At 33.1% G+C, this 19234-nt stretch overlaps 1 protein-coding gene across 2 annotated transcripts in view; it reads right to left on the reverse strand.

The window, feature by feature from the left end:
• PTPRK (protein tyrosine phosphatase receptor type K) overlaps positions 1–19234 on the reverse strand; it is a 495428-nt gene that overhangs the window by 86293 nt on the left and 389901 nt on the right. For both annotated transcript variants that reach the window (XM_090279830.1, XM_090279829.1), the window contains exons 8-11: positions 16168–16470; positions 9897–10006; positions 8721–8922; positions 5476–5581 (exon numbers count right to left, since the gene is read on the reverse strand). In XM_090279830.1, coding sequence (XP_090135956.1) covers positions 5476–5581; positions 8721–8922; positions 9897–10006; positions 16168–16470 — 721 coding nt within the window. The remainder of the gene's footprint in view (positions 1–5475; positions 5582–8720; positions 8923–9896; positions 10007–16167; positions 16471–19234) is intronic.

Here is a 19234-nt window from a genome sequence, read left to right on the forward strand (position 1 = left end):
TCCTTCTTCTAGAGTTGTTAATAATAAAGTGTTGCAAATTGTAGAAACAGATGGCATTTGGCCTATTAAAGCTCAAATCTAACTAAAACTTTCAATACCTTTCTTAAATGCCTTAAACTTTTCTATAACAGCTATTTTACATAGGAAAGGGGGAAAATGCAACTGTAAAATAAAGATTGGCATAGGCCCTTGTAATATTTTTTATCAATTTCTGAAGCTGGTATATTAATAATATTCTCTCTTGGTAAGACATTCTTTAGGCAAACATTTTTAGGAAATGTATACCCAGGAAAGTTGATGTTATCAATATATTTATATGTTATTAATAAATTGAAAAGAATTATGTTTTAAAGTTCTTGAAAATTATTAGACAATGCATTGCGGTCACATATGCAAATTGATTGTAAATAAGTTGTGTTTAGAGGTACATGTTTGACTCTGAGTCTCCAGGAGAATATTCAATACAAGGAAAAGTGGTGGTATCAAATGGATCTCCAGCAGAAATAGAATGTTTTCTTTAGTAAACTTCAGTAAAAAGGAATAAGAAGAGGGGAGAAATATACACAGAAAGAGAGAGACACACAGAGAAACAGAGAGACACAGAGAGAGACTGAATCTGCCTCTATGACAATTAAAAATTAAATTTTATAGCAGCTTAGAATCTGGTATAAAATTCTAACAATATAAACTGTGTCATCCCTACAATCAGAAGGCCTTCCTGTGGTTAAGAAAGGAGTTTTATAAATTAAATATTTTTCTCCTTAATTATCCAAGTTCCCATTTCCCATTAAAATATTGCAAAGAAATTGGTAGGTTGATATCCATCTTCTTTCCCTTAGAAATAGTATAGAAATTGTATTAATGTCAGAATTTCAGACTTGGCTGAGTAAGTAAGGCAGAAGTCTATGCTATCTGAAATTACCTGTACTGCATCATTCTTTCTTTCTCTGCCAATATGGGTCTGTAAGTTCCTAGAAATGCTATTAGAAAGATACACATGCTCTCTGAGTGGTCCATGGAGGAGCCACTTGTTAATTTAATTTAATTTTTACATAATTTATTTTTATTGAATTTTTTTTCATTATTATTTAGTCCCCTTATGTCCACCTACCCACCCTGCCCCCCACATTTTGAAATATGGGAAATATATAAGCCTAGGCCTTCGAGAGAAGAAAGAAAAGATCATAGCTGACATGTGTCATGTTAAGCAAACCTAGTTTTTTTATTTATTCACTATCAATTTAGAATCCATATTTGTATGATCTACACTTGCATGTCCCATGTATACATACATACATAGATAAAATTTGTAGATAAACTTATACATGCACACATTCCATCTTAACTAATTCTATTAAATGATACAGGTTGCATATTGCAAATTAAGAAATTTCATGCACAACATCTCATCTCTCCAGATCTACAAGGAGCAAAGCAAACTGCTGATGTGGGAGGGAAGTGAAGGAAGAAAAAAGACAATATGCTCTTGGGGAGAAATCTCAACAAACTTGAGATGGACCGAAACTCAAAGTTGTCAAATTCATTTTTAAAAGAATATATTTTCCCTTCAGTGTTGAATTTGTCTGAGCAAGCTGTTCTCCAGCCATATTCTTTCACTTATTTTGAACTGTTCTTTTCCCCTGCTACTTTCTTATTTATCAATACAAATTAATTAAAGGACAGAAAATAAAGAAAGAGAAATTAAGTTAGAACTGATTTGACTGATTATATGAAATGGGCCTGTGCTTTCTCATCCTTATGGTTGTCTAATTACCTAATGGTACTTAATTCTACCTAGATTTAAATATTATTTGAGCTTAGTACTCTAGCAATTTAAAATATTCCAAAGTCACTTCAAGAGTTTATTCACTCTACTTATATTTCATAGAGTCCCCATTCCTTTTAATTACATTTTTAATATATTTCTGTAATTAAGTTAAAATCAATATCCTGGCATTATGAATCTTTACTCAATACTCAAAATATGATTTCCTTATATTAAAAAAACTAAAAATGACTTCGCTGTACTATAATCTAACATGATTAAACACTGGAATGTAGCCATTCTTAGTTTTGTGTGACGCCAAATAATGACATCTCATCATATACAATTTCTCTTCACTTCATACAACTGTAAGAAAATATACAAAAGTATTTTGACATTAGCTCAAAAAAGTGATCATATGGCATATGATACAGTTGGTAGATGCTTTTCTTGATATAATGCTTAAAAATGATGAAGCTCAATCCAAAATTACCTATAATAGCCTGCCATGAATTTTCAACTACTAGTAACTAAACTCTCTGTGAATCCAACTATAGTTTCAGCTTGCACACTTCTTAATGATATCAAATAAATTTTGTACAATTTATAGCTTCTCATTTTTAAAAAATCCAAAATGTCTCCTTAAAGCTTCAGGAGAAATTCCTCAGCTCTAATATTTTACTATTTCTCTAATGAACAGACTTCCCAAGATCTCAGACGCCATTGCTGGCACTGCCCCACTGTCAGTACTTGATAATCCAAAGCAAAGGTTTCGTTACCATTTTGGTTCGCATCATATTCACTGCTCTCCATTTCTGAATAACAAAGCTCAAAATCCTGGCATTAACTTTAACAAGGTCAATTTTTTAACCAGGTTATATCTCCCTTGTAATTCAACATTCAACACTTGGGGGCACATACTAAATCGCCTTACGTGGATTTTTTTCCCCCAAGTATCCAGCTCAGTTCCTGGCACACAGTGAATCTTACTGAATGAGTGAATTTATAGAAACCATTCAAAGACAAACTCTACCCAACAAGGATTTCACAGGTGCTATGACAGAGGCTTTTGAAATAGCAGTTTGTTTGACGTTACGAAGACCAGAGCAGAAAGAATTAGATATTTCACTGGAGTTGGGACAAATAGAGGGTGAAATACAGTCTGGCAGAAGCTAGTTATGCTGTCAAATAAGGCAAGATAGAACCTGGGATTTAGAGCCTATGAGAGCAAACAAAGGTAACAGATGGTCGCAGGAGGTTTTGCTGGGTGGTAAGTATGGCTTTTATTGGCAGGGGAGGAGATGGGCCACAGACAGTGGAAATGGCAAGAAGAATTAGCAGGAAGATTCTGATAGGCTGACGGGCTGACGTAAATAAAGAACAAACTGGATGGGAAATAGAAGAGTTTCAAGAACCTAAGGTAGTAATGAGGATCCAGTCAAAGATCTTAAGTACCAGACCATAAAAGCAGGGCTTTGAAAATGGATTACATAGACTTGGGTTCTCATTTTCAAAAATATTATAGCCCCGGACAAGTTAAACTTCAAGATAAGGCTCCAGTTAGCAACACCGAAGGTAGGACTATGGTCAGAGGAAAGAATACAGGACTACCCGACTGGAGGATTCAAAAAGCAAAGAGGGCAAGGCTCATCTGAGGCCAGACTGCCTGACTAGACTAGTCTGGTCCTGCCAACCAGCCCTCACTTTTGCGTAATACCAGGCATCCGTGCAAATCACTACAAAAGGTGAAAAATGGAAAAGATGGGATTAGATTATCAGTTGAAAAACAATTTTTTTTCTTGGTAGTAACATTCTTTTAAAATCCTGTTAATTCATGTATATATCATTTAATTATTTCTTCATGTAGTATTACAGATTTTAAATTTATTTGAGCCCTAACTGGGTTCAATCCCTAAAAAGGTGAAATGTCTTTCCAGTATACACAAAGAGGTGCATCTCTGTGGCAGGGAAAGAGAATGTCTGATTGTCAAGGATTGTTTTTGCATAACCATAAATTCAGACCATGTGGGTTTTTAGTAATTAAAAGTTTTGTGTTAAATAAAAAAGTAGAAGAAAGACATCTACTTTAAAAATGTGTCACTGATAGTATGCTCATTAATTCAACAAACATTGTGAACACCGGCTACAAAGTATTTACAAGGCTGCAGGCGGAACTGACCGTCCATGACATATGTGGACACAGGCTCCGTTTTGCTGTGATCATTTTACCTTTGACTTACACTGCCTAGCATAGTGCCTAAGACATCATACATGGTCAGTCAATGTTTGTGTAATACATTGATTAAATGAATAAAGAGTTAGTGGATGTTATGTTCTGTAGAGAAATTATATGCTATGGTTTCAACTTATATTAAGTAAAGCTGAACTCACTCAAATATCTAACTATTATAAATAAGTGCAAGTACCTGGCAGCTCATTTAAAAAGCAGTAGCGGAACTGAACACCTACAAAGTAAATTCTATCACAGGTGGGAACATGTGAATGATCCTGATTACCTGTCACTAGAAGAAGATATTGAATGTCAGCATTTACTCTTTGTCTTTGGAGCAGCAATCAGACTCACTCACAGATCACTGACTCATGAATAGCACTGTACACTTATTTTGCATGTTCAAGTAGCCAATGTTTCCTAAGTGGTTATGTGACAAGTGGATTCAGTCATCTCTGTATTCCTTCGGTGTGGTTGTCCCATGCATTTTAGCCGGACAGACTCAAGAGAGTTTTCTCAGGTTCTTTTATCAATATATTTTTAAATTAAAAGTAGTCCTTTCCTTTAGCGATACAGGATTATCTGAATGGTTAGTATGAGCTCATAAGGTCAAATGCATTTATTCTACACATTTATAGATTAATTCTAATTTTTAACAAACATGTAAACAACTTGAGTTGACTTAATTGTGAAACACCTACACTGATTTTTGTACCTTGATTTCTCAACAGAAATATGAAAACAAAAGTATCCACAAAAATCTACAGATTTCTAATAGAAACTTCCATTAGTTTTAAATGTTTACCTAAAATGGTTGGAATAATTTGACTTATTCCCTGAAAACTTGACTCATCATTTTATGCAAGATGAAGATAACATGGGGGTTCTTAATATTGGGAAGATAAAGAAAATACAAAGTAAATTTTAATATTTACTATGAAATTTCTGGTAAGTGATAATTTAGGAATTAAAAGGTCACATAGGCTACATTCATTGTAAGTATTCTACTTTTATTTCCTAAAAGCCTCTTATTTTTCAATCATTCATATGAAATTATTCATAATGATTTAATGCATTGAATAGGACGTATTTTCTCATTCTATTTCTAACAAATACCTTCAAAGCTCATATACCATAGATATCAACAGAGGAAGTGGAATGAAATGGGACTAGAGAAAAAAAAAAAGAAAGAAAAGGACAACGCTCTTAAACAACACAGAGAGGTGAATGACTGAGTTCATGACTATCTCAAAAATCTTAGAATTCTTTTCTTAACTACAAGTCTATTCTTAGGCCTAGTCCAAATGAAAAGAAAACAAAGACAAAATCAAAGAGAAATAAAACCTTCTGATAGTAATTGCTGAATGATCATCTCATAGAAATTACCCACTCAGTACACTAGCTTCTAAACAACTATGAGAAAACATCCCTCCTTACTGGCTGTTTTTTCCTTTGGCTATTGTTTTTTTTCCCCTCTTACCTGATAGGTGCACCTTTGGCCTGTGCTGGTCTCAACAATACAGTTATTGTGGTGGCAGTTTCATTGAGAGAGGCATCAACTCCTTCATAGTCAGGCAAAGTTGGGGCTGATGAGTAATTAATGACAAAAAAAGTTTCATCAATTAACAGGAATATATCATAATTCAGGTTGAATAAATGATGGTGACTGAGGAAAAAAACCAACTTAATACTTGGTATTTTACAGAATAACATATACCAGGGAATGTTAACTCTGGAAATCTAAGGCAGAAGATACAAAGCCAAGAGGTGCAGAAATTTAAACAATAATATGGTGACTTGTGACGCACTCCAAACACTTCGGGAAGATGCGTTAGTTTTAGTTTCCTGAGAACTTGAAATAAGCAAGGATGGGATGGCATGAAGGTGGTAACAGTGGAGACTCGGGAGTCCTGGTCATGGAGTTTCACATGGAGATGTGAAGATAGGAATGGCAGGAACTGAGGTCAAGGCTGTCCAAGAGGAGGTGCCCTTCACAATCTAAAGTTTGTAGAATGGCCCTATATTAGTATCTGGGCCTATTTCACCACTCTGGTTACAATGGAAACATGTCAAGGAAGTGAGATGAATGGGAATGGAACATCAGTTTTTATTTACCATGAACTCATACATTAGTTGCCAGATTCTTGAAAAGAAGAAACATATATTTTCAAAATACTTGATAATGTTGGTGAACGAGGAAACTTTCTACTCAAACTGGTTGAAAAGTAGCCTCAGTGGCTTTTAATAATTTCTATGTAGGAAGATGTTTAAGAGAGTATGTAATCTGTGAATTATTATCAGATTAACAAAACAAATAGCATCTAATAAATTTTTAAAGCATTTCACTCATTTATTGAACATTTACTGAATACATAAAGGAAAAAATTGTGGTCTCTCACATTTACAGAATTAAAAGGAGGGTATCAGAGTTTACAAAGAATGAGAGACATAAAAAATTAATAGCAAAATATTAGGTGATCAAAAGACGAAGACAGTTGATTTGCCTAAACAGTGGTTTGCAAACTAGTAAGACTGGAGGCACCTGGAAGGCTTCTAAAGGTACAAACTCTCCCCTTATTCAGTGGGTCTGGGGAGGGGCCTGATAATGTGCCTTTCTTGGGTTTCTACATGACCTTGACGGGGTTGGTCTGGGACCACACTTGGAGAACCACTACTCTAAACCAAGTGTTGGGAGTTGGGAAGATGAAACAGGGAAGACTTAGGGGTTCAGGTGATTCTTAGGCTGAATGTTAAAAGAAGAAAAACTCATCGGGAAGAGAAAGCATAGAATAAAATTCCAGAGAGCAAAAACCGTATGTTTGAAGATACCTAACATGAAACGACGAGGTGTGTTCTAACAACTATAAGCAGTGTATTATACCTGGAACTTTGTGTTCATGGGTGGAGAATGGAAGGAGCTATACGATGAACAGCCACAAATGCCAACTATGCCTGGATTTTGGGCTTTATTCCAGTAGATACAATATATTAGATTTTGGAGGGAAAAAAAAACTTGAGAAGGAAATATATGATGTATAAAGACCAATATAAAAATACATTGAGGCAATGTAAGCTTGACGGCAAAGATACTGCTTAGAAAGATATGTCAAAGATCTCTTTATAATACGGTCCAGATAGAAAGAAAGGAATAGTGAAATTAGGAAGGGGAAAATCCTCTAAGTTATTCAGGAAGTAGTTAATAGATATTATATACACAAGATCTATATGTGATATATATATATATATATAGTATTATACATATGCACACACATATAAATCATATCTCTAAGCATCACTCCTCTAATAACTTGATTTCATGTTTATTTAAACTACTTTAAAAATACTGAGGAAGAGAATCACTGGACTCAATGGATACATAACAATAAATTTCCTTAAAAGTTCAAGTGATTCTTAGAACCACAACCATAAATTTCACCAGCATGAGCTTGATTGCTATGTGTTCCCAAGATGCAATAACTGCACCATGTTTTAAAAGTTCGAGTCCTAGCACCCATGTACATAGGTTATTTTAAGTGAAAGTATAATTAAATAATTCAAAGAAAATGCTAAATGGGTTTTTGGTCTTTAATTATAGATTTTCTATTCAATAAAATGTGTGTCAAAACTATAAGAAAGTATAGCTCTCAATAATGTCCATTTGTTCAATGCTATCAGTTTATAAGTTTATAGAAATGTTGTAGGTATCTCTGTTGAAGGATCTTATTCATCTACAATACCACTGCTAATTCTAGAGGGTAGGATGCATGGCTTACTATATCATATCATCAAACTATATTTTCTAGTAAAGTGACAACAAATATTTTAAAGGAACCATTTCTCATACAGTAAATAGCTAATTTTTCATGATATATTTTTAAGTTTTGTATTATATTTAAGACCTTTCCAAATAAAATTTTGGACTTAAAAAATTCAGAGTATGTAGCTTTCTTTAGCACAGTGGTAGAAAAATGTTATGCTGTATTATACCCCTATTATATGCTGATAGAATTATAATGAAAATAAACATAAACAAAAATAACTTAGAAATTCAAAATTAGTATTTTAATGTATTAAGCGGGAGTAGATTTGGGGCATTTTACAATGCTAAATCCTGCCAAAATTTTTTTTTAAAAAGGATGTAATTGGCGGCTTGACTGAAGAAGTCACATCCGTAAACAACCTAGTGGAAACTATGAAATTATGAGCATAACACAATAAAAAATTAATTGTATTTGTTTACCAACTTAACACACTGACATCGTGAAGTGTAGATGAATTTATGTGACATTGCTAAGAAAAATAAAAGCTCATATTTGTTTAAGATTATCATAATGTCAGTAAAAATGGAACAGAGAGATGAGGTATGTGGTACTAAAATAGGAGAGTAAGGATCACCTACCATTGTTTGATAAGATCATTTACAGTAAAGAACTGACACTATAATAATTATCAACTCCTCAAAATTACTATAAGCCTATTAGTATATAGAATGAAATTTGGAAGATTTCTAGTAAAGATATAATGTAATTTTTAAGAAGACCGCTGTCAATTAGAACTGGGTTTGGACATATAACCAAGAGTATGTGTATTCAAATAATTATTTAAAGTGCCTTCAATCATGAATAACTACATTAAAGATTCAATAAGTGAGACAAACTATACTCAATGTATTAGTGATTCTCTATGACATACCAACACAATCCAATTCTATATTCATTTGCATACCCGAGATATTGGTTGTCACATTGATGGCTGTGGCTGGCCCAAAGCCTTTGACAGTGCTGGCTCTTATGAAAAACTGGTATGTGGTTCCCGGATGGAGATGCATAAAGACATGGTGTGTACTGTTCCATAAATTTGATACAGTCTGTGGAGGTCCAGCCACTGGAACTGCGGGATCAAAAGATCTGATGCTGCTGTAGCTAACCTGTTTTAAAAAATGTATTTCCTATTACATATCCAATATAAGTCATAATAAGTTTTAAAAAGATACTTTTAAATAAAAGAATTCAAGGGCATCTCTGTGGAATGGATAATATTTTTTTTCACTTCTTTTCTTTCTTATTTTCATATGGCTATATTCTTTATCTATTGTCTATATGATATAACCAATATACATCTATTTTCTTTCATCAAAAATTAATGTACTTGAGGATAAATACATAATCTTATGATTATATATTTTAATTCATATGAAGTACAAGATGTGTTCAACAAATATTTGCTTTAATTAACTTAATCTATACTTTGTCTACGTTACATAAATTTCATGCAACTAGTACTCAAGTATGCTAATATAGTCACAAATTATAAGACTGAACTAGTGATTCCCATTCCCATGATGCTCTCTGCAGCTGCTAGAAATTTAAGCATATTATGCCTTAATCAACACTGACTATACAAGAATATAACTACACATTTGTACAATTAAAATGATCCTTTCCTTTGTTCTTTTAAAAATATTATATTTAAAAATAAGATAATTTATATTCAAAGTTTAAATATAGTCAAGTGTATAAGATTTTGTGGGGTTTTTTTGTATGAATCTATCATTATGAAACAACTAATATTCAATGGCCTTCCCTAAATCACAGTATAAGTTCCTCAATTTTATAAAAATTCATTCTTCACAACCATCAGCAAGTTTATTTGAAAAGGTCAATCCTGCTTTTATAAAACAACCACAAAAAAACTATACAGATACCTTAAGCATTTGAAATTCTAGGTGCCATATAATATTTGTTTTGATGCTAAATTTTGTAATCAAGGAATGGCAAATTAAAACAAAGAAGAAATAATGATTTTAATCCTTGCTTATTTTTCCCCTTATTTCTCGCTAACTTTTTCCTTTTACTCTCCCTTTAATCCACATATCAATTAACTTCCTTGTTCTCCCAATACCTCATATTGAGTGATGATTCCATTTGGATCCAAAGGCTCCTTCCAGTTCAAGAAAATCTTATTTTCAAAGGATGTTCCTTGAAGAGAATTGACTGGTACAGGGCCAGGCACTACAAATACATACATTTTGTTTATAAGAATGCTTACATCAGAAAGAGAAAAAGAAAATTATGTAAGCTAGACAACCAAACTAAAAATACATAAAATAAAAATATGTCCTTAAAAGAAAATAATCTATATGACCAGTTTTGTGACTTTAATATATGGAAGTTTAAAGTAAGTCCATAGCTTCTAATACAGAAGATGTACAACTGCAGTTATTTTTATTCAGAGAATATTCTATTACCTTAGAGAACTGAATAAACTGTGTAGTCTAGTTTACTCTGTTGTATACAGTATTCCCTCACTTATCGTGGGTATTACATTCTAGACATCCCCTGCATAGGTAAAAATCCACAAAGTAGGAACCTTACATTTATTTTAGTATTTATATATATTTTAAGGCTTTATAAACCCTTCCCACACACTTATAAACCATTCCCAGTCCCTTATTAACCTTTCCTACTCCCTTATGAACCTTTTCCACACTTTTATAAACATTACTTATGTTCTTAAACATATTCTACACTCTTAAACCTATGTAACTTTAACAACATATGTATACAGTAATGCAAAATGCCACGATACAGTGAAAAATCCACAATAAATAATTAAATACAATATTTTAAAAAATCCCATGATACAGTGAGGCCGCGATAAATGAACCGCAATATAGAGAGGGACTACTGTACCTCTAATAACATGAAAATCTCACTTGTAATTTGTCTCATGAACAGAGCTGTATTTCCCTGAAAGATATTTTGAAGATTATAAGCCCCGAAAAGAGTCTCTATGATAAAGTTCATAAAATAATGAAACATAATAGTTAACGCTCCTTAGACTCGAAAGTGAAATCACATAGTTGCATTAAGTTTTTTACCAGATAAAGAAAACAAAAGCGCAGGGAAGTGACCTCACCTGTCTGAAGTCAGATAATTAGAAGACAAGACAGTCATGACTCAAACTCATGTCCACAGGAAGCTTTGCACTCTTTATAAAGCTGCCAAATTGTAAGGTTATTACCAAAGTTCCTGAACTTCAAGTCCATCACAAGAAAAGAGAAATGGCATAAAATGGTATCATGTTAGAGGCACCCTGTCAGCTGTACTTATCACCCCTTCTTTCTCCTTCTGAAAAGATCCCAATTGTGCTCAACTATCCATCCACCTTTCACATAACCATGTAACTAAGGAAGTTTACTGATTTCTAACCGAGCATAGATTCTGATTAGTCAAAACAAATCAAAGGATAGAACTTCCCTGGGGAGTCTAACTGATCACTGAGTGAGCATACACTCTATATTGGCTCAACTAGATTAAATGAAACCATTCATATTCCATATTTAAGGAAGACATTCTTTTCTAACTCTCTCTCTCCCTTCTGTGCCCTACCTATCTTTCTTTCTTTTTCTCTCTTCCTGTCTCCAAATGCATGAAATAAAGGGCACAGATTTTCCCAGGTTCTATTGGCAGTTTAGCTTGAGACCAGAAGAACTAGTCCACAGATGAAACAATGTATGCAGTGCATATCACAGATATGACGACAACCTGGCTTCTTGGACATTTTTGACCCATGGAGTCACTCAACTCTGAAGCTTACCTTACTATGGACTTATATAAGATAATAAATGTTCTATTGATTTTATTAAAAAAGAAATGCCCATTAATTGCCAATCTGATTTTCATAGCTATATTATTAAATGTCTATAATTAAAAAAAGACATTAATTATATTTTTTAAAACTGCTATGATAAATAGGTTAAAATATGGTTGCAGTCTTATAAATGAAATTAACTTGTTCAAAGCCAAGAATCAAATCATTTTATAACATCAAAATTGTTTAGAACTCATCAATCCACAGAACTAGTTTTGAAGTGTTCCCAGGTATGAAAAGAACTGAGAAATCTTCACTCCTGCCCTTATTTGCAAATGTCATTTAATTAACAACACCCAGTGGCAGCAATGAATGGTGTGTCTGCTTCTATTGACAAAATATGACAGAAGATACTTTCATTATGTATATATTTCTTCTATGTATTTTATTTAAATAGTTACTACATATTCACATATTCAGTTTCTTGTTCTGCTAATGTTTAAAACTATATCCTCTCTGTCCTGCTGTGCTTAAAAATGTGTTTTGTTTGAAAATATTGACCTAATATTGGGCAAGTTTGGTTTTTAATTAATATTTTTCCATAACAGAATATTTCAGTAAATTTCACACATGTCATTATCTAGAAATGTAGTTTCAGTGTATAAAGCAATTTTGTGAGGATGAAATAAATTAAAAACCACTGGATCAAAGGAAATGCATTGCATTGTGGCCAGCAGCATCAAGAAATTCCGAATGATATGTCAAAAGAGTAAGATTTATTTCAGTCTACAAGGAGATGATGAATGATGTTATGACCTCTGGAACAGCCAACATAATTTGGCACAGTAATAATGAATTCATAAGGAAAGAAACCTACAGTAAACAGAAACTCAACTTCAGATGATCTGTACATGTACCTGTCAGCTGAGGGCTCAAGAAGAAGTTAACCAAAGGCAGTCAGCATCCCCCCCTCCCCCACCCAGTCCACAGCATTGGCATAGACTATGTAATTGATCAAGGTTAAAGGCCCCCATGTGCAATCTGTGGCATCTATGGAGGCTGTCATGGGCATTTGTTTGTTTTCCAGGAGAGTACCTGTTGTTTCCATTCTACTCAAATAAGCTTACGACTGTAATTAAGGAAATAATATGTCTTCACCTTTCCACACTTCTTACAGAGAGAATGTGGTCTTTGGGGGAAGGAAGAGACAAAAGACCAATTAATAACCGAATTTTTATATGATGGTATATAATTAGTACCTGTGTTCACCAAATACAATTTGGTCCACAAATACTATAAAATGGCACGGACATATTTCAAATTGTTCGCAAATAGGGACAGATTTAAATGTTTGCATAATTCTATATTGAAGGGGGTAGAATTAGAGAATAGTCTCTGGACTGCATGTATTTCTCCATTCTTCTTAACCTTTTCCTACTTTGTTAATTGGATTTATTTCAAGGATCTAAGGTCATATTTGTAAGAGGGGAAAGTCTGTGGAAAAATTATGGCTAAGAGAGTGTCACACTACTGAGCTTTCAGTGAGACAAGTATAGTGGACAAAAGAAAGAACTACAAGGGCAACAGGCAAACTATATCCAAGAACTTCCTACAATTGAAGGAACACAATGTCTTTCCATATACATATGTCTAAATTACCTAAAATTTGTATAAATAGCACAGTTTCCAAGACCATCATCATGGCAGTCTTCAAATTGCCGTGACTGTCACTTCACATTTCCACATCAACAACTTTTAATGGAGATAGAATGCTGACTTTTATCCCCCTGCTTGTGATTTACTAGAGAGCTGTTTCAGCTAAAATTTTTTGCATATAAGAAAGTCCCTTAAAATACAACTCTCGAAATGGAAAAGAGAAAAAATAATATGTGTGGGTGGGTCAAGGTTATATTAAATAAGCATTACAACCTTTAAAATATAATAAATGTACACTTAAAAATAGCTTTGTATTAGAAAAAAAATATCTATCCCTAAACCAGGCTTTTCTGCTGAGCAAACTTTTTAATATTGATTTTTGTCAATGCTGGAAAAAATGAAAACAAAATCTCATACAAAAAAGTTCTATCCATGCATTAAAAGTATGTATGCAATAAATTAAATATAAATGCTACCTTAGGGTTCTGGTGGGAAATCATTCTAGCTTTGCTGTCATGATTTATGGATGTCCTCAGAATTCTTTTCATGAAACTATACTGTTTTATTACATGATTGATCATTTATTTTTTCTACATATACAGGGCATCAATAATTTAGTAAGACAGACTTAATTAGGTCATCTTAAATCCATCGATATTCACAACAATAGATTACAATGTAGTTATTCTGTCCCCCCCTCAGGAGCACTGAGACATATCAAGCATTCTGTGTATAAAGTGAACTCACATGGGCAGATCTGAAAACTGAGTTACTTGCAAATACGTCACTGAAAGTTTGTACTTCAATCACTTAGTCTTATAAGATAAAGCAAAAGGGGAAAAAATCTGATAGTACAAGGAATTCATTTTTGATCATACTTTGAAATAATAGTATGCAATTCAATATCATTAAAACCAATTTAAAATGTTTCAAAGCATAGGTTAATATAAAATTAGGATAGAAAATATTACTGAAATTAGAATAAATAATGCCATTTTACTTTTATGAAACTTTCTGGATAAAAAAATAATAATACAGTCATGAGTTTGATGAATTTAGGACAATTTAAAATTTTACAATTCACTTTCTGATTATTAATCTAGTCCTATGTATACCCCAAAATACATTTAAAATTTTAAAACAATATGAAAAGCATTATATAAGCCTGACTGCATTCTTTGGTTTGTAGGAAAGAAAAGCGAGTTAAAAAACCATACCAAAGGATACCATCAAAATAGATTATAATGTAGAGAGTGAATGACTAAAGGAGCACAAAACTCATGTGATTTGATCTAAAATGACCAGTTAAGGAATCATTAAAAAAAAATTGTATGTGTAGGCAATAAAACACATGAGTACATTCTTACACTAAAAACACAGGTTAAAAAATGTCTAGTAATAATACAGGCTTTTTAATATTTATCCCAGCTTATCAAATAAGATAGAGATTTTTTTCAAGACTTTTGAATCTCTGCTTAGATTCCCACCTATAAAACTGCTATGCTAGCCATTCTTTCCTGCATAAGTATGTGTTGAGAGTTGTTGCATGTGTATGGGAGAGCGATATGAATATTTGTATGTTTTTGTATTATATAGCAGGGTTTGTGCTTTAATATATTGTAAATGCTTCAATTAGGTCCAAACTCAAACATGATTGCTAAGGTAATTATGTAACATTACTTCAAAAATGGAAAAAAATATATTTATCCTTAAGTCTTGGGTTTAATTTTTAATGTTTTAGAAATATGAGAATAACCCTACACATTATTTTTGGACAATATTGTTTCCTTCAAAGTCCGAGCTAAATGAGGTTAAAGGGCTATTATTTCTCTTTATTACAACAAAAACAACAGGACAAACCAGGGTCATTTAGGTTTTTTGAAGTGATAAGGAAAATATCTAGAAACTATGGTATTATTGACACATTGTATGGCAATCTCATACTTGGTAGGCATCAAAAATTTAAGCTGAACTTCAGAACTTGAGGGAAACTGGAACCACTTGGGTATAAATTCACTATATAGCACTTTCTTCACCTACATAGGTTTAGTCATACAATTTTTTAAAAAATTCACTATATAGCACTTTCTTCACCTACATAGGTTTAGTCATACAATTTTTTAAAAAATGAAATGTCTTACATGAAAAGACTACATTCTTGTTATTATTAGAATATTATCACTTGTACATTTTTTCTATAGAATTTTTATTTTATAAGAAAGGTATTCATATTCTGACATATTGCAGTGCTACAGCCGCTGTGTCTACATATTATAATATTAATATAAATGCTCCCATTATTTAATAATTCATCAGTAACCCACAGAAATTGAGCAAAATGTAGTTCAATTACTCGGCTGGTAATAAGGTAGATAAAAAGTGATAAGTTTGCCAATATCCGATTATGGTATTTATTTATACTTGAAGGTATGAACTTTGGCCTTCTTTTATATTGACTTTCATAATAATGCCATATAAAAATGAACGGAATAGGTAAATAGGGCTGTTTTCAAGTGCTAGGAAAATGAAAGCTATTGCTGTTTGCTTGTAAAATGGAAAAGACTCAATTATTAACTTAGTGCATTTCACCAATTAGGTAATTGATATATTTCCATGAACACTGAAAACTATTTTTGATAAAGAAAACTTTATTTACACTTTCAGTGCAGTTGCCACTTCTCTAACACTCTGTGAAAACAGAAAACAGTAGAGGTACATTTCACCTAGGATATGATGCTACTCTGAAAAATAAAACTTTTTTGTTAAAGGTAAACTCTTTCCAAAGTTAACCTTATTAAAATATTTAGCAGATTTCAGAATCCAATTCAATAATTCAATTTTGGGTACTCTAGGAAAAAACTAAGATAGACATAATTTTTGTTATATAAGCCCCCCTTTTAAAACTAGCAAAACATGAGCATACCATCTTCATCAGTTTGAATAATCGTTTCTTCACTCTCCTTCCTGCCTTCTGGATTGGTTAGGATCATCTTGAGGCTGACGTTTGTATAAGGTGGCAGATGGTTCACCACATGCTGAGGGGCTTTGGGGTCCATGTCCAAACAATCTGCCTTGCTCTCGTTGTGACCACGGAAGTAATGGTAGCAGATAGTGACATTAAAAGTATGGCAACGGGTAATGTTGTAACCCAAGGATTCCCAGTCCACAGCGATGCGCCTTGACTGTATCTCAGCAATCTTTAAAGTCTTTGGGGTTCGCATAGGTTCTGAAGAATAAGCCAGAAACATAGATAGTTGTCAACTTTATAATAAATAATCTTGGAAAAATAAAACAATGATCATGACATATGTGTAAACCAGGAAAATTTAGAACTCATTTTTTATTCTCACTTTCTTTGTTTACTGGTGATTTTATTCTTGAAGATTTTGGTCAACGGCTATAACTTACCAATAGTAAAAGAAATGCAATGTAAAATGTCAACGATCCATACTTAGGAACATGGTGCAAATATAGTTGCTGCTGTTATTACTGCCCAACTCCCCATCTTTTCTTTTGTCATTATTGAGCAACTGAATTAGCTAATATATCATAATGGATAAAAGTCAGCATGTTCTGCTCTATGATTTGTCATGTCACCAAGCTATGCTGTGTCCTAATTAGTCTAATTGTAACACTAAACTACCACTTACAAAAAAAATGACACAGATATTAATTAACATTTATTACTTCAGTAATGATATTGTTCATCAAAGCAGAAAAACATTGGGAAAAAATTGCAAGAACACATGTGTATTCACATTGTCATCTGTGCTTCTTGATCTCTGTCTGTCTTTTTCTAGGAAACATGCAGGTCTGACAATCCATTCACTGTCACCCAAACCAAACTGGAAGGTGAATATTCATTCAATCGGAAAATGCTGGCAGAACTAAACACTTCAAAGACGGGAGTCCATCCATCACTGCTTCCCAAGTGTATTCTTTCCTCATGCAAGACTAACTTTAATCGTCTAACTTAATCAAAATAATTACTCTATGAAAGTCATGGCCATGGCAAAAACTACACAGTAAACAAACCAATACACAGCACACTTTAATAATACACTGATTTGACAAGGAGATTAAAGTCAAGGCCAATGTCAAGGCCTTATTGGGGCCTCCTTTAACTCACCATGGATATTCACTGTTCTTGCTAAATGGAAATCAGTAGGGGGAAAAAAAAAGTAATACAAAAAAAGCCCTATTTGGTGTTTTCATAAATTTTGATTTTTGAGATTAAAATTTCAGTTATGTAAAAATAATCAGCAGGGCAAGTCCCAATTGAAATTCCAGTTCAATATATTTAATGTGTGACATGCAACACACTGTGATGGTCATTTAATTAAAAACCTGAAATTTACTAAAATACGTGTTTATAAGGCAAATTAACCTTTGGTAGAATCCAAATGCTTAGATTTTAAGTGCTGTTTTCCAGTCCTCTGATTGCTTACAGTATTAAGTCTGCCTATGTTATCACTTTTGTTATACATCTTTTACCTTAAACACTATAAATATGCTGGACTAAAGATGTGGCTCTTTAATAATTTAAAATTTTTATATATCTAGCTTTGCGATAAAATTTATCTTACCAGGCACAAGGGATACTTTCAGTTCAGCATAGTTAGATTAAAAACAGTCTTCAGCATTATTGCCTACCAGCTGACCAGGCAACCACAGTTAAGATCACCCTAAGATTCCCAGGTAGACTGTGATTTTGCTGCTTGCTAGGTAACAAGCAGATACAATTCAGTGGCCATGCTTAGGTTACGCTATACTTTGTTCTAAAAGCATTTATAAGAAAGTGAGATTTCCCCAGAAAATACTTGGAAGTGCATGAATGAAGATCTCCCATACAGCAAGGAGAAAACAATAAATATTTACTCCTCTGTTCAGTTTTTTTTGAACTGGTACTAATGTACTTGTTTTCAGACACCACTCATTTTGATTCTGACATTTTCCCCCTTTATGAATTTTTCTTCTACCAAGTAATCACTCTCTCTCATCCACCTTTTCATTTATTCCCACAATTCTGTTTGCCCTTACCCTGCATTCTGCTACAAATTTAAAAGCATACCTAGATGGCTTTCACACTCTGAAGACATAGCAGCTCTACATCCTCAATTCTTACATTTTTGAAGAATTCACAAAAGATATGTTTATTACATATTATGTAAAAAATGCATAGGGTTTATTTGATGTGATAATTTTGATCTTGTGGATTTAAATGTTGCTTATTTTAACAATTATAAAGTATATTAAAAACATTCTTTTAAAAATCAGGAGAAGATAGCTTTATCTTATACATACATGTATAATCCACTATCATAATTTCAATAACCAATACTTTATTAACTGATATAGAAAAACAAAGAGTTGTGAAAAGAAATGGCTTTCTGTTAGGCAAAGAATCATTCCACAAGGTCAATACAGTGTTTAAAATCTGTATTTTCTCAATGCCTCCAATAAATGATGAAAACTTCTACTATTTCTTTTTTACACAAATACACATTTATTATAAACTAGAAAGGGTGAAGGAGAGATATATGTCACATGGATGAAATCTCCAGAATGCAGCAAGTTTTCCTGAAGATGTGTGGGAAGGAGTCTGCAGCCAGGTGGCCCTACATTCACCTTTGCACAGGGACCGTATACCCATTATGGGCTGAGTATTGATCTGGCCTGTATAGGAAAAAGTCTCCCACATCTTCTTCTGGATCCTTTTTTTTAGTATATCTTATTGATTATGCTATTACAGTTGTCCCAATTTCTTTTCCGTTTGCTCCCTCCGCCCATCACTCCTCTTCCCTCCAGCAATCCCATCCCACTTAGCTCATGTCCACGGGTCATACATATAAGTTCTTTGGCTTCACCCTTTTCTGTAGTATTTTTAACTTCCCCCTGTCTATTTTGTACCAATCAATTATGTTTCTTAATCCCTGCACCATTTCCCCATTTCTTCCCCTTCCCTGTCCCAGCTGGTAACCCTCCAAATG

The sequence above is a fragment of the Furipterus horrens genome, unplaced genomic scaffold (genome assembly GCF_987537825.1).
Source record: "Furipterus horrens unplaced genomic scaffold, mFurHor1.1.pri manual_scaffold_6, whole genome shotgun sequence".
NCBI classification, from domain to species: domain Eukaryota; kingdom Metazoa; phylum Chordata; class Mammalia; order Chiroptera; family Furipteridae; genus Furipterus; species Furipterus horrens.